This window comes from Epinephelus moara, chromosome 15 (genome assembly GCF_006386435.1).
Source record: "Epinephelus moara isolate mb chromosome 15, YSFRI_EMoa_1.0, whole genome shotgun sequence".
Lineage (NCBI taxonomy): Eukaryota > Metazoa > Chordata > Actinopteri > Perciformes > Serranidae > Epinephelus > Epinephelus moara.
In genome coordinates, this window is record NC_065520.1 from 5,662,551 (window position 1) to 5,686,505 (window position 23,955).

At 41.4% G+C, this 23,955-nt stretch overlaps 1 protein-coding gene across 1 annotated transcript in view; it reads right to left on the bottom strand.

Annotated features, from left to right (window-relative positions):
* The window catches only part of ptgfrnb (prostaglandin F2 receptor inhibitor b), an 83,654-nt gene that overhangs the window by 14,160 nt on the left and 45,539 nt on the right, over positions 1-23,955 (bottom strand). Inside the window, exon 12 of the mRNA XM_050063358.1 lies at positions 16,829-16,948. Coding sequence (XP_049919315.1) covers positions 16,829-16,948 — 120 coding nt within the window. The remainder of the gene's footprint in view (positions 1-16,828; positions 16,949-23,955) is intronic.

Genomic DNA, 23,955 nt, shown 5'->3' on the forward strand with positions numbered 1-23,955 from the left:
ATTATCTATGCAGTTATCTAAACAGAGACAAGGAAGTGGTCTGTAGCTGCAAATTTTGGACCACAACAATGTTGCTGAAGGATAATTCCATCCTATCATAATGTGGGTCTTTATTTTTGTAGTTCTAGCCATCATTCATATTATCAATAATCACATTTTCAACTTATTCCACTGAACAGAAGCTAAACAGGGCATGAGGCACATGTTGAATGAAAAAAATCCCCAGGTAATTTGGAAAAGAAAAAGAAGGCTGTTACCCACACTGTGTGCTGTAAACATCCGCCACAGATTCCAGACTGTAAATTTGACCTGCTGTATTTACTGTATTTGTGTGCACACAGTGTTCCTGTGCGATGAAGGATTATTAGCAACATTTCAGGTGCTCTCACTTTCAGTTTCTCCTCCAAATAAAGTGGATAATCTGGATAAACCGTTGGCTTGTTTACAACCTGTTATTGTAGCGACATGTTCCCATATCTCAGTAATTACTTTGCTGAGCACAATGTTATCATAGTAGATGAAACAGAAATAAGACCCAAACTGGAATAAACCAAATTTATCCTTTACCCAGGGGTGTCAAACTCATTTTAGTTCATGGGCCACATACAGCTCAATTTGATCTCAAGTGGGCTGGAGCAGTAAAACCATGGCATATTAACCTATAAATAAAAACACCTCCAAATTCTTTTCTTTCTTTTTGTGTACAGAAATAAATTAACAAAACAGATGATGAGCAACCTGAGATGACTTGTGCCTTAGCAAAATGGTTCCAAAGTCTGATACAGATTATTTCATACTGAAGCTTCTGATAGACCATATTTTGCACATTGTTTAATATCTTTAAATATTACCACAGTAAATATTCATAGCTTTTTCAGAGAACTGTATTCTGGTCAGGATGAAAAAGCCTCTGAAGCAGCACTTCACATGAAGTAGGCCTTTCACTGTTGAACTTGCTCCTGAAGCCTGACCCCTCTCAGCCTTCACAAGTGCTGCAACATTAGCTGTTCACAGTCATCCACTGATAAACCTCTATAAACATATATCTGGATATGTCTGCAGAATCTGAAGTTGGATGGATGGAGTTAGCTCTGGTTAGCGAACATCAACCTTGGACGCTCTGCACTGTAAACCACCCAGGGAAAGTGGCGCCGCTCATTCTGCAATTACCAGCGGTCTTGGTAGTGGGACGGCATTGCTGCGGAAAACATAATGGCCGTCCTCCGGTCTATGCCCAGGTCCCCCTGGTGAGTAAGCGCCTTCATTTTAAGCTGCAAAACCCCTTTAGCATCGTTAACTATGTTAGCGTCGCTAGCCACGCGGACACTGCTACTAGTGCTAATACAGCTGATAGTGATAATGCTAACAGGGGGGTTCGCCTCTCAAAATTGAGTCGCTTATTCAGAGTGGCCACCATGTTTCCACAGCAACACTGCTGGGCTGGGATGGTTTTACTAGCGGTAATAGCCGAATCGGCGGCACCAGTAGCTAGCTCCCACCAGAAACAATTGGTGTGCAGTGCAGTGAACTAAAGAATAGTAAAATTAACCTTCAGACCGAAAGGTGTAACCACTTTAAAATACTCTCAGCAGTTAATGGATTTACGGTTATATATGGACATCCTGAGTTTTGAGATTGTTCACTTGGTTGGATTGGACCCTTTGGTGGGCCTGTTCTGGTCCACAAGCCCTATGTTAGGCACCCTTGCGTCTGCATTGTTGGTAGAGCTGTATTTTCATTTGAATATTTGTTTACGAGCAGGTAAAAAAAACCCCATTGTTATGACAGTAACATATTTACATATATTTACTTGAACAGAGATGGGTTTTTTTGATGACATGATGTATTTTAATCCTTTATATAATCACTATGACTATATTCTTATATAATCACATCATTTGAAAACTAGCTGACAGTCAAAAGATACGTGTGCTTCTCTGACGTTCTGATAACACCAGGTTAGTGTCTGACATTGCCGTTAATGATCAAAGACGCACTTTGCATAATTCTGCAGGACTGACGCATGAACTCCGGCTGCTTGTTTCAGAGACGACACCCATACTCCAGGAACGGAGCTATAATTAGAAAGCCTCTGCTTTCTCACAGTTAGCCTCCATCCTTTACTTTCTTTGTTCTTGACGGCAGAGAGGACGGAGAATGAGGAGAGAGAAGGAGGGAGGGAAGGGGATTTGAAAATACTTAGTGACTGAGGAGATTATTTTGTTTATCACATAGCCGTAAATCAACAGCGAGAGGGCCCTCAGCAATGTGAGCACATCTCAAGCTGTGTCTTTGGAGAGCACGTAGTATCACCAGAGACACCCCCGCCCCCTCCTCATGGGAGGTGCTATAGGAGTATCTGATCCCCCACCAGTAGGCTGACGCACAGCCTCTTGCCCACAGCTGTTCCTCTGCTGAATGCAGACTCTTAGCGTCCCACCATACAGACCTTTCTACACCCCTATATGAACTGATGAACTCTCTGACTCCCATCCAGACAGTCACTTGATAAGCTACAGTGTACACCGCCTTCCTGCACAGCTTCCCAGTATACAGAGTGAACAGATAAACAGAAGAGTGTGTATGTGTTGCTACATAAGCAGGCGCATACAACATTTCTGCAGTGCAGAAATGCACTTAAAGTGAGATCTAACAGACTGATAAAAAAATGTGATCAAAGGCTGGTTGGATTTTTAATAAACACAAAATCAAGACAGCCCATTAGTTGATGAGTGTGGAATAATCTGGCCATAACAAGCAATCATTGGTCCACAATGTGACACCTTACATCAAAACCTAAAAGACCTCATATGCTTACAAACTCATTCTGTCACTTTCTATGTATACAACTAAGTGCAACACCACAAATGCTTTTGAGGAGACTATCCCAACATGTGTGCCTTTTGAATGAGTAACGTGCTTTTTAGTAAGTCTTGAAATCCATGCACATAAAAAACAGTCGCATGCATGTAATCGGAGTGCAAAGAACAATGAGTGAGCATTTCTGCTCTGCGTGCATAAATGTGGTCCTGCAAACACGGGGCTGTGACAAGAGCGAGTTCAACCCTCTATATGCTTGCAAGGGCTCAACACTCACTCGATCATTAAGTCGACCTTTGAGACTTTGAAGGCAGCGATGGAATGGCTGATGTCTCTGCTCCTCTGATTGGTCACTTTGGATACTGACCTTTGATTGGCTGTCTGGTTTGGACACAGTCAAAATGAGGCAGTTGCCTGAGACAATCTTTACGAGATCCCAGTTTAATATTGTTAAAAGGTTTTGACTTCTTGTGCTGTATGCACTGTAATACAAAACTTTGCCACAACCCTCACATTACTTCAGTTGCTAAAGCTAACTGGCTAACCTTGATGCGCACACTTGATTTTTATATGCACAGGTTTTGAGACTAGTTAAAAACCATAGATACATTGCCTTAAGAGTGCAAAGGCACATAAAATCCCTAAGAGTTCTTGAAAAGAGATCAGAGAGCCAGAGAGCAGTGGGACGCAGCCTAGTAAGACAGGCTTTTGTCGTAAACATTTCTGCCTTTAGACGTGGTCAGGCGACATGTTTGCTGCAATATCAATGCTCTGAATGTGGCATATAGAACCTTTAACTTGACCCGTTTATATACTACTGTTTTCAGGACTCAAGGGAAACTCTTGGTAGTCGTTGTTGCCTGGACAGAGCGGCGATGTATGATGTCACAAGCAAAGAAGCTATGGAGCTCCATGGCACAGAGGAGTATGCTACAAGCTTTTTGAATATATATACAGAACATAACATATCACTAAGTTTGAGTTTTATGACAATTTGGTCAAACAGCACTTTGAAGGTGAAATGGTCACGTTCAAAGACAGTAGGAAAATTGTCTGTCAAAGTTTTGGCAGGTGTAATGAGCTGAGCAGTCAGCTGACAGCCTCGTTGACGACAACATGATCTGTCAGACCTCACAGCTATGTTAGCTTCATTACTAGTAGCTCTGTTTTTTGTGTTGAACAGCTTCACTAAGCAGGAGGAGGGGGATCCTGCTGATTGGATGGCTGAGGAGGAACTACAGTGCATCTCTAATAGAATATCTGGCTCCTGTCTGGGCTAATAAAACTAAAATGGCTGTCTGTGGAAATGAAGACAGCCTGATTGGATTTCTCTGGATTAATCCCTTGAGGAGAGTCCAAGGCGTGTAACTGCCTGAAACACACACACACATGCACACAAAAGACTGACAATTACCACCAGTGCTTCTAATGAAACTGTGTGTGTTCTCTGCTCCATAAAGCAGGACAGCACTGGTAGAGTGGAATACTAAACACTATAAAAACACTATTTAGCCTCACAGAAACAAAACCACTGGGAAGCAAAGTTCCCCGCTTGCTCGCTGCATGCTTAATAAGACCTCCAGTAAATGAATGCAAATTTTATTTGATATCTGGCATGTTTTACTTGCAGATGCCTTCTGAATACATGACATGAATACACAAGTTACACTGATGCGGGTTTCATTAGGCCAACATCTATAAATATGTTTTATTTAAGCAGCTAAAATAAGAGATTTGATATCTTTCAATATGAATTTGATCACTTGAAGGGTGCAAAAAAAAGGCAGAGATTACAGAGGAGGGTTCAAATATTGCTTCAGTCTAGCCTAGTACATCATAAATCAACATATTAGATGGGGATGAAAAAAATTTGTTTGACATATGAGGAATTAATATATCTATATCTAATATGTCTTACAAATCTAACACTACAGCATCTCAACTTTTAAACTGCCCTTGACTTAAATACACAAACACAAAACGTTAGCATTTGACGAGAAATGTTAAGTGAAATATGTTTCTCTTCCAGTATGTTTTAAACTGCAATATACACCTTAATATGGAATAATGTTAACATCTAACATCAATCTTTTTAATCACTGTTATTGTATACATCATGTCTGATATGTAGTTGTGTGTACTGAAGGTCCACAGGAAGACTGGCAGCTTATCAGTGGAAGCTAATGAGGACAACAATACCTGACTGTGTAATATTTGTATTCGTAATGTACCAAAAAAATCCCTTAAAACCACTGACTGTATAAAATAATGGATGTAGCCATTGTGGCGTCAACCATTGGTTTGTGGACTCCAGTTTTGTCGCCTCAAGTTTGGCATTTTGGCTGTTGCTGTCTTGTATTTTTGGAGCGAGAAGTGACCATATTTGGATGAGAAGGGGGTGCTAGCCCTAACACTATCTGCTAGCTTGGTTAGCAAAGTGCATACATAGCTCTGGTTAACTGTGTTAATGCTAACGCTAATTTCTGCTAGCAAAAAACAGACTTAATACCATTAAAACAAAAATAAACTTACATGAGAAAAGCTGAATAAGACTTTTTTTAGGCAGCCGAAACATTAAAATTAACTTTGATGAACTAAAAACACACTAAAACAGAGACAGCTACGGCTTTACCTATACGAGAATCTGGGGTTACGCCACAGTAGTGATAGCTAACCAACGCTGTCACTCAAGGCGGCCATGCCCTTATGTTGTGTTAACATCAAATGCAATACAAATTTTCGAGTCAAGTTACTTGTGCAAGTTTGAGCACTAGAATATTTTGTGTTGACCTGCTTCATAGACGCAAATAATGTGTCATACCTGCATGAAATCGCTAAATTGATGAATGAACTTCTGCCGGTGTGTCCCTGGCGTCATACATCCTCAGAATACCTCAATGCTGATTGGCTATCGTGTGACAAATTGGTCTCTGCAGTTCCGATTTTGCAACTCAAGCAAATAAGCATGTGATGCGAAATCGCGCTACACTCTTCATTCGTGCCACTTAATTCGAATATTTCACGTCATGTCCATCGCCCCACCTGCCGGGAATCTGCGTCTAATCACGTCTTTACGTTGACTTTACATGTAATTTTTTAAGCCTAAATAAAATTCAAATGAGTGAGTCATATAAAAATGACCCCCATGTACAGTTGTCACGAACAGTAAAAATGACTTCGAACACCAAAACCGTTTTTTGTACCAGGCTGTAAACATGTTTATTTCTGCTGTTAAGTCGGGCATTTTAACAAGGGGATCTGTGGGGATTGACTCGCTCTTGGAGCTAGCCTCAAGTGGCCATTAGAGGAACTACAGTTTTTGGCACTTCTGTATATGCTTAATTTTTCAGTCTCAGAGGCTGCCACTTGGTTAAAATCAAAAAATGTATTACTTAAACCAGCCTTCCTGGATCATTTCTTAATATGCCACAACCACCTCAGTGTTTTTGGTGTTAATTTAAGGCATTTATAGCGAACATGCCCGTATTTGTTTTGAACAATACTGAATGCAATAACAGGTTATTCCAACTTGACAAGAATGAAACTGTGAACAGCAGGATTTTTGGAGCCAACATGGCATTTGTAGAGAGTGAAAGACACAAGCATTATCAGGTATTGTGCAGTCAAATAAACTCTGCTGTCTATATTTTGAAACATTTGTCATTTTGACATCTAAATCAATCAAAGCCTAGCCTCGCAGCTTGTGACAGTCATCTGGGGTTTCTCCTGTCATTGACTTCCACTGTAAACCTAAACAGAAGAACCCCCTGAGTGAGGCGATGATGTTGTTGAAAACCTTTTGTTAAAAACTGCAGTCTGATCCCACTGAAATCTGCCATTGCTGAGGATCCCTTTAAAGCTGCATGTCCGCTCCCATTCCTGTTTAACTGAAGACCTAATGGAGTGAAAATGATGGCAGTGCTCTGCTGTTTAGGACTATCTGCTCAACATTTTCAATTTGTGTTTTACTGTCCTCTCCTCTCTTCCACTCCTGCTTTTATACCCCCTCTTCTATCTCTCTCTTTATGTTTGGCTAGCTGCTGTTTGCTCTAGTTTTTTTTTTTACTACAGTATAAATGTCCACAGTGAGACAGTGTTTGATGTTTCCAGTCAAGACTCTTCTTTTGCTTCTGCTGAACACCTGAAAAGAAGTGGTAGTTTTGATTTTTTGCAGTCATCTTGAGGCCATGGAATACTAGAAAGCAGTTTTTGATGACAAACGAATAAATGACTACTGAATAACTCGCATGAAACTTTTATCTGGATGTTTTCTCACGTCTCGCTACTTTTGAAACTCTAAAATGGGGCGAACAACACAAAGAACTTTAACTATTTATCCCCCATATAACTGAAAAATAACATTAGATGTGATCACTTCACTTGCATTTGCCATCAAGTTAGTGAGAGAATGGAGCTGAAACATAAATTGCATAAAAGCAAATAGGACGTTTGCACAAATATGGGCTTTTGGACTCTCTACGCCCATTCCCGATACACCCCTTGCCCCTACAACTTCACTCTTAACCCTCTGTTTTGTTTGTTCTCGTCGAGGGGTAGGATGTCCTGATTCATTTTGGGATAGAGAGGTAGGGCGAACAGTTTGGGCTACATGGCCCTTTCCAGAGGCACAGTCCAAACTGACTGTTATGAGAAATCATCGGCAAGATGGCTGCAAGAGCAACAAAAGAAACACACAACTGTATTTTCTTTGTCAATTAAGGTCTAAAAATAACAATAACCAACTATTGTCTTCATATAATGTTGTTTCAATGTATTGTGGTCCTTTTCTTTGCAACAAGCACTAAGAAAGGGATTGCTAGTACTGTGCTGATGTCTCACTTTCTTGACGTTTCACCTCTCATCCAAAAGGGCTTCTTCAGTTCATTAAACTCAAGCAAATCCGTTTGTCTACGATATAGCACTTAGGATTATCATGACCTGAGTGACTGAATCTTCAAAGTGCTCAAAGTGCTTTTACACGACATGTCACACTCACCCATTCACACACACATATTCACACACTGGTGGTGGGGGCTACCGTACAAGGTGCCACCTGCTACTCAGTAACCATTCACTCACACACAGATGGAACAGCCACTGCGAGCAATTTGGGGTTCAGTATCTTGCCCAAAGATAGTTCGAAATGCGGGCTGGAGGAGCCGATGATCGAACCACCGATCTTCCGATTAGTCGACGACCCGCTCTACCTCTGAGCCAAGCGGCAATAAATAAGTACAATAAAATAAGTACAGCAGAAACGTCACATAGGTCAGACCAGATATATGTTTAACAATATATCTCTAAATGTGGAGTTATGGCTGAAAATGACAACAGGAATAAACAAGTTTGCGGTTTTTACATATCTCCGCAATTGAAATAAATTGACTGGACTAGCTGTCTGCTGGGAAGCGATTGTTGTTAGCGTGATGTTACGGTGATTCCGTCTAGTTTCATGGTTTTTCTGTTGCTATTGCATAATCTTTGGACCGTTTACTGCGTGTCAGCTACTGCATTAACAAACAATCCAACAGGAAATATATTCGGACCAATTTAGATGTTTAGTTGACAAGTTTGAAACACTCCATAGGTGGTGGACACTCGTGGCTCCAACCGGAACCATCTAAAAATAAGGACATCAGTATTATCAGCTGTTAGTAGTTTTCCAGAAACAGTTAATGGAGAGAGAATCATGAAAATCTCAATCGTCTTTCTGTCATCCGCTCTCATCACCTCACCACTTCATATTCTTAACTGTCCGTCCTCTCTTCACAACAACAGCTCTTCCCATACTGCCTGCCTCTCCCTCTTTTGGAAACTTTGCATGCTCTTCATCGAGCCACTCTTCCTCCATTTACTGCCTCCTCTATTCACTCCCTTCCACTCTCGCTCACTTTAACAATCTGTTTAGCTCCCTCCACTTTTCCCCTATTCACTCCCACCTTTTCTCCCTCTCTCTCCATCTCGCCGTCTATTCTTCCTCTACCTCGTTCTGTCTCCCCGGCCGGCTAACGGAGCGTGAGATTGGCTAATTAACGGCTGCCTGTCGGCCCTGCAAAGACAGCTGGGTAATTTGGTGACAGTGGAGAGGAGAGAGGGAGGAGAGACCGAGGAGGAAATGAGGAGTAGAGGAGCCAAAAGAGGAGAGAGGGCTGTGTCATTAAACTTACCACACAGAGTTATTTAAAAATATGGTGCATGTTGCCAGGTGTTTGGCAAGTGAGCGTGAATCCTGTGTGCATTGAACAAACAAAACCAGTGTTATACTCCTCATTAAATTGTAAGGATGTTATGTGCAGCCATTACTGAATGAAATAGTGAGAAAGCATGCCTGAAGAAACAGCAAGGATCCAAGGAAATGATGATCCAGGTAAAACTAAACATAGTCCATATAAAAATGTCAGCTGACAGACTTTTTCACATTAGCTTCATTAGGTTAAATTGTTCAAAGCTATTTTAAATTCATTTTTTAACCAGTGGGGGGCAGCAAAACAAGCTGTTAACACAAGATTGACTTTAACCACTTTACAAAGTTATGGCAAATATGGCAAATATCCAACAGTCACTCTCCTTTTAGTTCCATTGTAGCCACCACCAACTCACCAGATGAATCTCATTATTTGGCATCTTACTTCTTAAATGCTCCGCTCCGCTAATTTTATAAGAGCCTTTTTGCTGAAAACAGCTGCCTGCTGCAGCTGGAAACGACTTTACTGACAACATTGAGACTGAACCAAAAAAGTAAATGTGCCGTAACACCAAAACAACAAGTTACAAGAGGCTACAGCACAACTCAGACCTGATGGGAACTGCAGAGTTGGGCGGAGTGACCCTTTTTATATCAAACATAACCATTTAATTCACTACTTATATTGCAATATTTATTGCCGCAGCTTTAAAGCTATTCTTAATTTTGTTACTGAATTCATAAGGCAATAAGTGAAAGAACTTTGCCCATGGAAGCTGTTCTCCTTGTGTTTTGATTGAGCATAAAACAGAAATGTTTTTCATTATAAGTTTGTGCAAAAGGTCAATTACTGCTGTTACAGTTACTGCTGTCGTTATTACTGTTTCGCCCCCAATTCCCACATTCTCCTCCCACTAAAATAACACAGCCAACCAACAGAGGCTGGCAGCAAGTTCAGGTGCCAAAATCCAAAATGTTAAGTTTGTATGCAGATACAGTTTATCTCAGTGGATTATATTGATGCCGAATTGACGAGAATACTGTCGACATATGACGCCTTTTATCTCGTGCTTCTGGAGTTGCATGTTTTTGCAAACATATGAAGAATTGTTAAAATGTCATATTTCTTAAAGGGAGTTTGGTGTAATATTTTCCACCAGCAGCAGGATGGGAAATAATCTCAAAAGGAATCTAGTTGTTGTCTTACAAACAGTGACCCTGCAAAATCCTCAGTCTTTGCAAAGTCTTAGTGTGTGACTAAAAACTCACATTGTCTGTAGAAGTGAGAGGGTGTCAGACTTTAGGTCTGGTTGATTTTAGCGCTGGTCATCGTGGACTATATTGCTGTCATTGTTCATTTTAGTCAAACCATACAGTTTGAAAACGAGGCGCGGCTCCAACTAGAAAACAATGTTTTGATGCAGTGGATGTGCTGAATGTGCATATTAAGGCAGTACAGGAGGAGGTGCACATTAATAATCCTCCAGGACTGTAACATGCTCATGTTTAACCCAAACAATGTGTCATGTGACTGCAGTTGGTTCGGATCGAGGTCGGAACACGTTCTCACCACAAACGAACCGCACCAGAGCTAAGTTGTAACCGGACCGAGACCACCTCTTCAAGAAGGTCTCTGCTTTCCAAGTACATGTGAACAAAAAGCTCAAGTTCCTAGATTACCTCACAGTGTTAAAGAGTATACTGGTGCAAACTATTTGCGAACAAGGTGTTTAAAATGGAAAGCAGAGAAAACTGTTTTTGAAAACACAGAATGTCATTTTAGAGTTTAGTTTACTTGATTAGTTCCTTTAACACCACATTTACACTGAATCTAAATTAAATCATCCTGATCAACACTTGACAATCGTGCCTTAATGTTCCAGCCTAAAAGGAGTGTGTGAGCATGAGCAAGTAAAGAACAAAGCTTTATTTTCTCCCAGGAGGATCAGAGTGGTATGCTGTTATTTTAACAAAAGAATTTCAAAGCCGACAAAGGAATCCAGCGATATGTTGAAAAAAGACCCGAACTGTCACAGTTTCAGTGCTTCAAACAGGAGGGAAAAATATCTCTAATGGTGATGTCATCTCGCTGCCGCTTATTTCAAGTGTGCAGCGTCTCACGAGCACACACCGCCATCACTGCAATAACATGCCAGTCATTCCAGCGGTAATGGATGCTATGTGTCCGCACGCAGCAGCATGCTGAGATAACACATCAAAGCACAACAACACAGGGTCAAATACACAGTCTCTCAAACACAAACACACACACACCGTGCTTCTGTGTTAAAGTTTAGCTTAAAAAGCATCGATTGTAAAATCTGATCAGAAATTCAGCACAAATGAAAAGTGACTGCACTGATCACAAACTGGGGAAGATAAGAATGCCCAGTCCTAACTCCATGAGATAGATTTGACATATTTATCCACATTTAATTCTGATGTCAATATCGTCAGTGGTGGGAAATCTCCAGACAGGAAGTGATAAAAGACTACGACTGAAGTCTGAAAGTGAATTGAAAGCCACTGATCATGCCTGAAGCTCTCTCAGGCACACACCCACCGGATTGCCTACCAGCTGCTGTCTGGGGCTGTCAATGTGTGAATCTGCTAAGTGCAACTTAAACATAAACAGCATTAAAAGTCTAAAGCCGAACAAGAAGTCTCTCAAAGCTACATGTTCATTACACCCAACAATATGCGAGTGTTGGATGAAACAAACAGTACACTGATGATATAAATGTTAAAGGATAATTTTGGTATTTTTCAACCTGGATTTGCCCATGTTTTCGTGTCTAAGTGCCTAATGAGGACAACATCTTTTCAAATGGTCCAGAGCTGAGCGTGACGGCTGCAGCTGACAGCCACAAAACAGGTTGCGATATAATCACTTGGTGCAACTATGCATTGACGATGTCGGTCCACAACAAGTGCTTGTTTTTGTCACTGACGTGCTCTGAATAATGTGTAAGTGTTTGACAACATAATGGAAAGGATCCCTAGAGAGACAAACATTTTAGGTAAAGAGTGACATCCTTTTTTTTTAACCAGAAACAGCCCCAAAATCACAATCGCCACACCCACCAGACTCCATTCAAAAAAACAGCAATTTTATCATCGTAGAACACACTTCATTCAAAGCTGACAGAACAAAATAAAACTCCCCAAAGCTATCTTGGTTCATCCTTCCACTTTTTTCAACAATCACTAACTCTGGTTTGGTTGAAATAAACCCTTAAATCACTTAGTTAGATATGAAAATATGCCGGCTCTATATATGCTTAAATTGCTGTTTATTTAAATGGAGTCTGCTGAGTTTGGTAATTGTGATTAAGGGGCTTTTTCTGGTTGTACGAAAAGGTTCTTACTCTTTAACAAAAAGTCTATCTCTGTAGGGATCTTTTCCATAATGTTGTCAGACACTTGAAAAACAATATGAGCCTGTCAGTGGCAAAAACAAGCACTTTTAGTGAATTTAAATTAATGGTGCTCAATTGCAGCTTGTTTAACTGATACAAAACACTGGAAAATTGTGTCCAAGTTGGAAAAACATTGAAGTTACCATTTAATATGACATGAGTTTACAGACATGCTCCCAGCTCTGTGAGGTTACACTCAACAGATTAACCCACTGACACAAAGACCAATCACTCTATCCCTAAAGCATCACTGCTAATGAGGCAAAACCTGGTAATACTGTAAACAGCAACACAACAAGAAATGTAGTGTGGCTCTGAAAGAGATGAATGTTAATTTCAGTCGTTCTTATCGACTTCACCGCAGCACTACACAGGTTCCATGTCGTCTGTGAGATCTGTAATCTCTGCAAAGGGTTCATGTGAAGTCACACACACTCACACACTGTTAAGTATTTTCCTGAGGGTAGTCAATAGCTTCACTAATAAAAGGCAGCACAGTAAATATGATCACTGACTGAATAAGCAGTGAGAAATAATGAGGGATACTTTGTGTGTGTGTGTTGCACAATGCCCATCATAAAAACAAGCTCCAACAGGAGAGCTGTTTTCAGCCATCCCTGAGGAATGTTACACACACACACACACACACACACACACACACACACACACTTGCTGTTGCCCAACATTTTCAGTGATATCTTGAAGTTCCTCTTCCCTCTTATTGTGTCAGAACAATGAGCAACAAAAGGTGAGTCGGTAACTAATCAGCCCTCAGTCATTGTTAACACAGCATTTATTACTCAACTGGAATAACTGTATTGGGCTGCAATTTGAAAACCAGTATACTGCCACGCCCAACAAAATATCATTAGCTTGTGTCTATGTGTGTGCGTGCGTGTGTGCATGCAGGTAAGTACACCTGAGGAAGTGAAGGTTTGGCTGTGGTCCAAACTTTGCCAACGTCAGAACCACACCTTTGTTGATATATGTTACTCGATACCAGTTTGCTAACTGGTCCATTAGCTAACGTTTTAGCTGTGTGTCACGCACACTTGTGACACTGTCAGATACTGTCTCTGCCATTAGGTACCCGCCCGTCTGGAAGCTGATAACGGCAAAGGATAAGGCTGGTGATACTGTGTATTTTTATTGTCAAAGATCAAAACCAGTGATTAATTAATCGTACTAAGTAGCTGAATCTTGTATATGACTCATATCTCTGTGCAACAGAGCCCAATTATTGTCCAAAAACTATTAAAAACACATGTTCCTTCATTACCATAAACATGAGCACTGTAGTTTATTTTGAGCCGGTCCCACACGCACCATCCTGCTGCTGGAAATACTCACTAGAGCAGCAAATATGTATTAATGCGCAGCTAAAATCAGTCCCCAACTTCTTTTGTCAAGGCATGTTCCTGAACAGCACTTAGTTACAGTTTACCCTGAAACCAGATCACACACGTCACACACACCATAAAACATCATGAGTCATGGTGACTGCGAAGACAACAGCCGAATGGAGAGGATAAAATAACGAAAGGGTCATCTGACCGAAAACACTTCTGGCAGCTGGCCTTCCATTTAGTGTAAAAGTCTGTCCGTGATTTAGTGATTAATGAAGTTACACATTAGTTGGAGTAAGTGATCACATGAATGTTGGTGTTTCCCCATGGCTTTTACTCTTTCAAAATGAATAGGCAAGGACAGCGAGCCCCCAGGAAGTAAGCCCGGCTTTGAAGCCAAATTTCGTAGTCGCAAAACAGTGGTCCTGATGCCATTAGGCCCAAAAAGACTTGTTCCCTTGGACTTAAATTGGGAATGATATGTCTATAAATCAGTGGATACCAACACAGTCCATATAAGGACTTAGAGCTAACGATTACTGTATTAGCAGGAAGTAATGTTGTTGGCTTCAAGACAGTTTTAAATACCAACAGGAGCAGACCTGCCTATTATAAGCTAGTACATGACACCTAATACAACCTCTAAAACGACTGTGTTCACTGCTACACTCACACTGCCAAAGATAATTATAATTACAGAGTATATTTTTGTGTACTACATCATTCTTTTTCTCCCTCCTTCCCATAGTGAGCACGTCCATGCGTAACTTCTCTATCAGCTGTGATGCTGTGGGGGAATTTCTTCCCATGGTGCAGCTGTCTGTGAGAGCACGCTCCACAACCACCAACCCACCGACCCCTGCAGCGCTCCGCTGCTGTGGATAAACATTTATGTTTATGTATGTGCATACATCACATGCACACATACATTCCTGTGAGAACGCAGGTGCAAAGAAACGTTTGTATATGTTCAAACACGACAGGAAGTGGTATTCTGCTCTGTTTGTGTTTGCAAAATAATTCACAAACAACCAAAGCCACACTCACACGTGAGGTCTGTAATGTGTTTTGTCTGCTCACTGTGAGGATGTAATATAGAAAACACATGTTGGACTGTAAAGACGGATGCACAGAGAAGAGGAGACGGAGAGAGATGGTGACAGATGGGCAGAGGGAGGTGGTGAGCGATACATGCCGTCATGTGATAAGTTCAAGACGAAGGAGTGATGAGGGAGAGGAGGAAGGACAGAAGATGGATGGATGTTTGGAGGGAGGAAAGATAGGAAAGGAGGAGGACAGGAGAAGAAATATGGAGAAATAGTTGCGAGTTACACAGCAGATGGTTAGTTTCTAAAGACGGGAAGGGAAGGAGGGGAGGAGGTTGACAGCATCTAACATTTTTATTCTATGATGGAAAGTCATTAATATGCATTTATTGCACTGTACAGTTTTCATTTTAAGGTATGTCTCCCCTAACTTCATTACATTTCAGAGGGGAATATAGTATTTCCTTCCCATCAATATTCATTGCTCCTGGTCACAGCAGAGGCTGACATATTTTTGGGAATCCTGTGGGTCACAGGATTCCTGTAGGACGTCCACAGGATGGGAGTCAGTGTCACTATTCAACACGTGACTGAGCGGGAAAAAGTAACATGTCAACGGAAGCACGCAGGACTGGCATCATAATAACAATACTGAGCTAGCAACGTGAAGTCTGCAGCTCTTAGTTTGATCCCTCACAGTTTAAGATAGGGACCTCCACTTGCTTTGCTCAGGAGCCACTTTTGTAAAATGACAGGTGGCTTGAGGCCAGAATCTAGGATTTGAGGACATTCAGGTCTTTGCCCGGGCCTTTTTCTGGCATTCTGGGTGTTCTGCCCCTAGCACTTTTTTGACAGTTAAGCTATATTTTGATGCTTTTTGAGGCACTATGGTACATTGTTTACTGTCGTAGTACAATGAGGCTGTGATGACGTTCTGTTGTCTCATTTAGCCACTTGTTAGCAACCGCCTTTTTTAAGACACCCAGACAGACAGGAAAATCTCTTGAGCTTGTGTTCTCCACAGACCTTATTTCAGGCATCTAACCAAAAGCCCACTCAAAAAACAAACAAACAACTGACATCAAGACGAGGGAACCAGGAGTGCTAAAATGCTAACTCATTTGTGGGTTCAGGACTCATTCCTGGAGCACTCTTTCACGGGCCAAATCTTGCTCAAAATAGGGATATAAATTGAGTATCACTGGCATCGGAAGATAATATTATCGAAATGCTAATTTCTGTTAGCTCGATGCTAACACATAATTGGACTTACTATCAATTCAGAGCATGCGAGTGGGCTAAGCGCTAGTGATTTGTCACATGATTGTAGCAGTTGTGCTAGCTGTGTGAGGAGTTATTTCAGCATGATGCTATACTGCATATTTCACTGAACATGCTTAGTTTGGTATATATAAATATGAAGTTCTAATATGAATGAAAGCTTTTTTCTTTAATTAAAAACATCTTTCTTTTATCCATAATTAATCAATAATTGCATTGTAATATGGTACCATAGTGCTTTTTCTTCCTGTTTACTTGTAGTTGGTTATCTCTACATTAATCTTAGTTCAAGCAGCCATGTTGTGATAATATTAAGATTAATTCAAATGTTAAAGGTGATAGTTAAGATTGAGGTGTTATTATAATCTACAGTGTTATAAGTAACCACGATGTCAAGCTGCAAACACACACCCACGAACCAAAGGGAAAGAATTTAGCAGGCTGTGTTTATGCGTGTGTGTGAGTGTGTGTTTGTGTGTTAACAAGAGCGAGAGAAAGAGAGTCTATTTCATCTTTACAACCATTTGAAATGCAGGAGTCACATTATTCTTATTAGCAGAGCTGCTGACAGGTTGGCAGGTGAGGAACGCAGCACAAGTACAAAGTGTGTGTATGTGTGTGTTACAACTGTGTAAAAAAAAAAAGAAAAAACAGCAGAGAACTCAAGAGAAAAACAGAAACAGCGACTGATAGAGATTTATGTGAAAACATCTACAAATATATGTGGTCTACCTGTGTGTGAGCCAGTCTTTGGGGAGGATCCAGAGACCCTGAGCGAGCACTCCATCTTGGCCGTTTCCCACGGATACACGCTGGTGGTGTCTGATTGGATGGCGACAGAGAAGGACGGGCCTGCAATGGCAAACACACCAGCTCGTATAAGCTTTATTGAAAAAAACATTTGACACAGACAGCAAACATCAGAGAGACTCAAGTGAGATCAAAAGGATTCATTTAAACACTGACTGTGTTTAAACCTATATACTATAATTCTGCATTCAGGTCCCTGAGGAGCGGCTTGAGATGTGAGCACATTGGGAGAAAATGGTGTTGGGATGGCAAACATGCTTTAAAGTCACAGTGTGTGATTTCACTGATATGCTGAAATCAACAAGGACAAACAGCTGTGGTGAAGATCAATAGAGACCGACGAAAATAGACGACTTTTAAGGTGTAAACACATTTAGATTCACTGTTTAAGGGTATTTGCACTAGAATTGGCTGCTGCAAAGCTGACCCCGCCCCATTTTAATATGTCTTACACAAGATTAATGGTGCGTTCAACGTTCCCAGTCGGAAATTTCAACTGGAACTCCCCCAAAGTCAGATTTCTGACTTGTAAAGTCAGAGGAATGAAACCAGCCCCACCTCAAAATCCAAAATGGCTGTTCTGCGCTTCAACAGTAGTGAAAGCTGAAGTAATTTAGTGTTTAATATCATTTCTGTCTCATTAAATCAGTCATACACACAGTACTGTCCACCTTCTATCTGTCGACACATTGCTACTGGCTTGTGTACAGCCTAATGCATTGTTATTAACTGGTACTGCTAACAGTGGCTAACCTGGCTACAACTGATGTTGTACATCCTGGATTTCCAACTTGCTGTACTGGAATGTGATTCGACTTTTAATGCAAGTGTCCGCCATCCCCCTTTGAACAGTATTGCTGTTTTTATTCTAGCAACAAAATGTGTCTGCCCAATTCATGTCTCTTGTTCTGTATGTTATTTTATGCTCTGGTTGCATGCTCGGTTGCATGCTCTGTGTATTACATTCTGTTTACTGGCTCTGTTTTGAATTTATGTGGTTATTGCAAAATCATGCTGGCATTTTTGACGATTAGGGGCCAGTGTGTAAGAGCCGAAACTAATTTTTGTTAATGTAGTTATATTGCTTATAGAGAAAGACATATAAAAGGTGTGTGCCTCCCAGCTACGGATGGGCACATATAGTATTTTCCAGATCTAGTCATCACATGAATTACTCAAGGGAGGATCAAATCCTCGTGGAGGAAAAAAAACTATTTTTAGAATGCATCTTAAAGAGCATGGGAGCTGCAACAACAATCGCAGCACTGTATGTGATGCATGATGCTCATTTTCAATCAAAACAGTCACAGGTACCATTTATTCACTGCTATCAAAATGTGACAGAAAAGCAATAAATAATAGGTACTGACAGCTTGACAGCAGCTGATACACTTTATAGTTTGTAATGGTAATGGAGATAACACATAGTTGTGTTATACATACATGTGGAAACATTTTAAAATATATAGGCTACACATACACATGTAAGGTTGAGGTTCCCTCATTAGTCCACACTCCATATTGGGTCCGGATGGGGACTTGAGCTGCTAACCCTCTGGTTCCCAACCCAAGTCCTATGGACTGAGCTACTGGCACCCAAATCTATTTACTTTCAAAGAACGTTTTGCTCATGGACCCTCTTTTTGGATCACACGAGTCATAAGGAACCCTACGAAGCTACAACTGGAATCTGACTGTACACTGTCAAGGAAATAGTCAGTAATGGATGAACTTAAGTGTTCTAACGTTGATACAATACCTTGAAAAAGTCCACATCCAAACCATTTTCAGTAACAGGGAAAGTTCAGTTTAGGACTAGATGTTACAACTCCTGATGCACATACTTGAGTAATAGTGCCGTCTGGGGGTCTGAGTGGGAGCCAAAGGGTTAGATGGATAGAAATGTAGGAGAAAAGGAGCACAGGGAAGTCTGAGCCAAGGAAAGACGTCTGAGCAGACTGAACTCTCCCCTGCTGGACCGGGCCAAACACTCTACCTCCCCCTACTCCCCAATTTTGAGGAGGGAAGAGAGGGGAGAAGAGAGAAGAAACTAACAGGAGAAAAACGTACCTAACTTCGGTCGAGATAGATAAATCCACATTTTGGACAACACTAGATGGAATGCAATACAACGAATTTTATGGTGATTACTTTTTAGATTCTGATTTAATCTATTGTGCAAGGCAGGCAGTACTTTTCACAGCTGACATCTTAACTTGTTACAGCAGAAGCACAGGTGTTACGAATAACATTAACAAAGTGAGTCATGACAGTGTGACAGTGAGCCAGCATGCACACTAAAAGGACCCATTAATTTCTTCATTTACACCTGTGCTTTTCCTGCTGTGACACGTCTTCACTGAAAAAAGCCTTATTCAGTTTATTACACTGGACTGATGGTGCTTCTAAAGAGAAACCAAATTTCTGAAAAGGAGAAACTGACTTGACTTGATTTGACTTGAATGTGGCGTTGGAAGAAAGGTTGCAGGGAGGCACCAAGCTCATCCTGATCCGACCAAATGTCACTTTCCTCTGGACTCACGGGTTAGAGACAGATGGACTGGCGGACAGACAGAAGGGCAGACAAACCAACTGCTGTTCCTGGATACTAGTGTTATCTGGTGATTTGGCCCGAGCTCTGTAAGGACATAACTGCTGGCTTAATGTTCGAAAGTGCCGTGTGTAGCTGCCTGTAAAACATTAACTCTGACATATAAATCCATTCATGCTCAAGTGTCATGTTGTGGCTTTCAGTGTATGGATACTTTCAAGTCGTCTCGGATAACATTTAAGACGTTGTGACAGTTTTCCCCAAGAATGCTACATTAATCATGCTGTGGTGTAAACAATCTACTGTATAATACATGCTCCCTGGCTGCATAAACACCATGTGGATGGATATAAAACATCCTCCCTGGGTCTTGGCACTGGTGCGCTGCAAGTGAGTAAATCAGTCTTTTCTTAAGTCTAACAGGAGCGTTCAAGAAACACTTGCCCAGTGCCAAAATGTTTTACATAACTAGTGTTTACATTAGAAAGCATGGCAGTCGGATATTAATACTCTTTCTGAGGGAATTATCAGCAGCATCTTTAGCAACTTATTTATGTCTCTACTTTTTTCTTCACTTTCTATAACTAGAAGTGTTTTGTGGGCTGTAAACTGCTGTGAATGTTTCATGTTGCAGCACCACTTGCAAAACCTTTGGTCATGACAGGAGCACCTAGACAGCCTAGGACAAGGTTATCCACGTCAGCCTACAGGTTAGTTTTGCTGCTCTTCAGTTTACTGCACTGTGCACCAACTGGGTCTGGTGGGAGCTAGCTAGCAATGCCACTCATGCAGCTATTACTGCTAATAATGTGGATCTGACCAGTTTTGCTGCTGAAACATTGTGCCAACCCTCCCAATCTGCCCCCACATAGCCCTGGTAAGTAAGAAACCCCCTTAAGCATAGTTAACTATGCTATCACTGTTAGCTCTGTTAGCACCGTTAGCAGTGTCAGCATGGCTAGTGGTTCTAACATATGGTAAAACTTCAAATGATAGCCTGGGCTTTTATTTGCTTCAACCACTGAACTCAACTGGCCTACTTAACAGAAAATAAAATAAAATACATCTAGATCACAAAACATTACAACTAAAAGGAAAGGTACATTTCACGTCACTTTGTGTTTTTTCCTTTAAAATGTACCTATTAGTTACCGGTTAATGGGCGTTGGGCCATTGAAAGCCAAATTGACTGAAACCGACATCCCTAGCAGGGACATCAAGTCTGGGCGAAAAATCTGTTAAAGCAAATGGCTCCTTCACACTACACTTCTTCATGACAAAACACTGCCTTAAATGTTGATGTATTGTCTTCATTTCACTGCTGTCAAGCTTCTGAGACAGCTTTCAAACCACTCATCAACAACAATAATGTCTCATTTGCTTCCAAGACGAGCGATGCAGAATTCATCACTCTCACAATGAACAATCAAACGGCATTGTGTCCAACAAACCACACGACTCAGAGGCTGTCCCTCTCTAAACATATATGAGGGTTTCTCTTTCTGCAGTGTGGGTCTTCATGTTTGGTTATGGGCTGTAATATTTACCCGCTGATTTAAGCGCTGAGATCGTAAAATGTCAGATGGTTTTAAACAAGTTTAACCAAATTATGTAAACCACTTATTTGGAAGCAAAAACAAAAAGGGAACACACCCTAAACAATTACAGCATGGAGCATGGGTTAAACCAGAGGGCAGCTCTACAAAATCTCATGAACATTGACAGCAATTGTACATTTAACTTTGCAGAGTCACAGTGTCTGCACAGCTCAGAGAGATTAAAGAATAACCCATAAGAATTAACAATAAAAATCAGATCCAGGCTGTAAAAATACAGAATTTCCCTTAGAAATGTGGGATTGTTGGACTGATTTGAAAGCTCAGATTTAAAGCCATAAAATACAACTCATGAAGGAGGATATTGGGAAATCTTTACACTGATCCTACTCTAGACGAAATATGACATGTTTTTCTACTGGCCACTCCATATTTATGTTACCACCCATCCACAAAATCACTCAAACACTGAATAATTTAACAGAAAATGTGCTGGTGAGACTTTGCATTTCCATATACGGCATCATAAAAGATCCCCATACAGGCAGAAACACCACAACACGTCTGAAACATTCAAGATACAGCTGGAACCTTGGGAGATTTGCCAGTTTGTGGATGTGCTCGTAACACACACACACACACACACACACACGACTGAGTGCACAGAACTTCCGTCCCCCAAGGCGAGTATAAGGGGTTCTTGAAAACTGCTCAGCTTGAAGCTTGAACACTGTCAGTGTGCGTGTTTGTGTGTGTGTGCGTGTTGCTCTGTGTGGGGTCAACTCAAAATGTTCGACTCGGATACACACACTTGAACAATTGAAAGATTACACACACACACACGCAGAAAAGGAAAGCAGCGGTGCAGATCTCTGCAGCTGGCTGATTGGCCAAAGGGCTTCACTTTGAAGATGTCCCAGAGAGAGGAGGAGGGAGGGGGGAGAGAGGTAGAGGGAGACAGTGGGGGTGAGACAGAGTGAAAGGATGGCGGCGAGAACGGGGGAGGAAAAACGGCAAGTGAACGAGAGAGAAAGAGGAAGTAACGCTCAAGGGCTGCTGCCCTCCCCAGAGAGAGATGGAAGATAGTCTTCAGTCCATCTTTCTCTCCTTCGCTGTCATCTTTCTTTCTTTCTGCGCCGTCTCTTCACTCCTACAGTCCTGAAGTTGTTTTTTCTCTCTCTGTAAACCTCATTCAGATGGTTTAAAACGCTGCAGCCCGTCTTCTGTCAAACGTGTAACAAAGTAATGTGAAGGGAGGAGGGACTACATGGTGGAGCGAAGCATGATGAAGAGCAGATTTCTGATTTTGTTTCATATAGTAACTCACAGCCTCTCAGTCAAGCTAACCAGTGACTTCTCCCAGTACAGCCCGACATATACTGGACTCTGTCAGTCTAAATATCTGAGATTTTAAAAATGTAAAATTGAAATAGGGCTGTGCAATATACCGATGTTATATTGATATCGTGATATGAGACTAGATACTGACTTAGATTTTGGTAGGGCTGCCCCATAATAGTCGACCAAATGTAGTCAACCAGAGAGGTCATTAGTGGTCAAGATTTCATTGGTCGACACAGGAAAAGGGCCACGCAGTCAGACAGGAGTCATGTTACAAACTAATCACAGCCGACAGATATCTTTCCCTTCTTCTGTAAATATTCAGTCTGATAAACACGGAAAAGTTGATCATTTTAGTGCAGGGCTACCCAGAGCTTTACATCTGCTTACACACATAACAGCTCCTGGAAGAAGATCAGCTCTGCACTCAGGATTTCAGGTGCTTAGCAACCTCAGACTCAACCTGCCGCCGTACTCTTGAAAGCTGGCATAAAAAAGGCACAAGAGTAGCACCCAACGCCCGGCCTCGCGTTTTCCAGGCGGTTAAAGATGCAGCATGTGTACGGCCCCTAATTAACAGGGCTGGTACCTGCAGTTATCACACAGGCTAGTCAATAACATGTCGGGCAAGAAATCCAAAGTGTGGGATCATTTTGAGAAGGTGAAGGATGAACCAAAGGCTCTCTCATCAATCTATCTGATCGACTGATCACTTATCCACCCCACGACTCAAAATTCCACAAACTGCCGCTGGGGAAATGGAGACTTGTGAAGAGTTCTGCCTGCGCTGCGTTCAAGGACCCGCAAAAATCTCAGAATTTAGAGAGCGGTCACAGACTGATACACAAGGACACACAGGCAAGAAAAGAAACAGCAGAAAGTTGAATTTCACGGCCTGATAATGGTGTTCTGAACCTAAGAGTAGGTGTGGAAGGTGTCAACTAACCCATATCTATGACATTTATCACCACTGACAACCATTCAATGGCCAGATTGGCTGGTATGTGTAGTCTCAACAATGTTCATTTACATAAATGTCTCTTAAGTCTCTATCTGTCACCAAATGAAGTAACACAATGGTGACTGAGCCTATGGCCTGCTGTTGAAAGCGCTTGCAGTTGCAGTATTACAAACTGGGTGGGAACATTCCCAATAAAAAAAAAACATCACAGGTGGCCAACAGTTAGTGACATGTTTTTTGTCACCCAACAGTGGTTGATTCACCAGAGAGGGAAGGCGGAGTTGTGGCAGCAGACTTGCTCTTATACTCATGCCACAAAGGTGACATCGTTTGGAATTTTGGAAAGTAGGATCACCAAAGACACCTGCAATTACTGCTTATCGCCATAGGTGCTGCCAAGAGAATGAAACCGAGTTCGTAACTTAAACATAATTATGTTAAATATTTTTATGTGCACTGTCCTCCCTGTTTGATATTTTCTGCTTAAGGTTTTAATTGTGAAGCATTTTGTAAGATTTGTTTTGAAAAGTGTTTTATACTTCTTTCCCAACTCATCCTCTCTTCCATTTTCCTCCTTCATTTCTTCCACCCATTCCTCCCCATATTCCCTCTTCCCCCTTCTTGCTCCTCTGTCTCATTA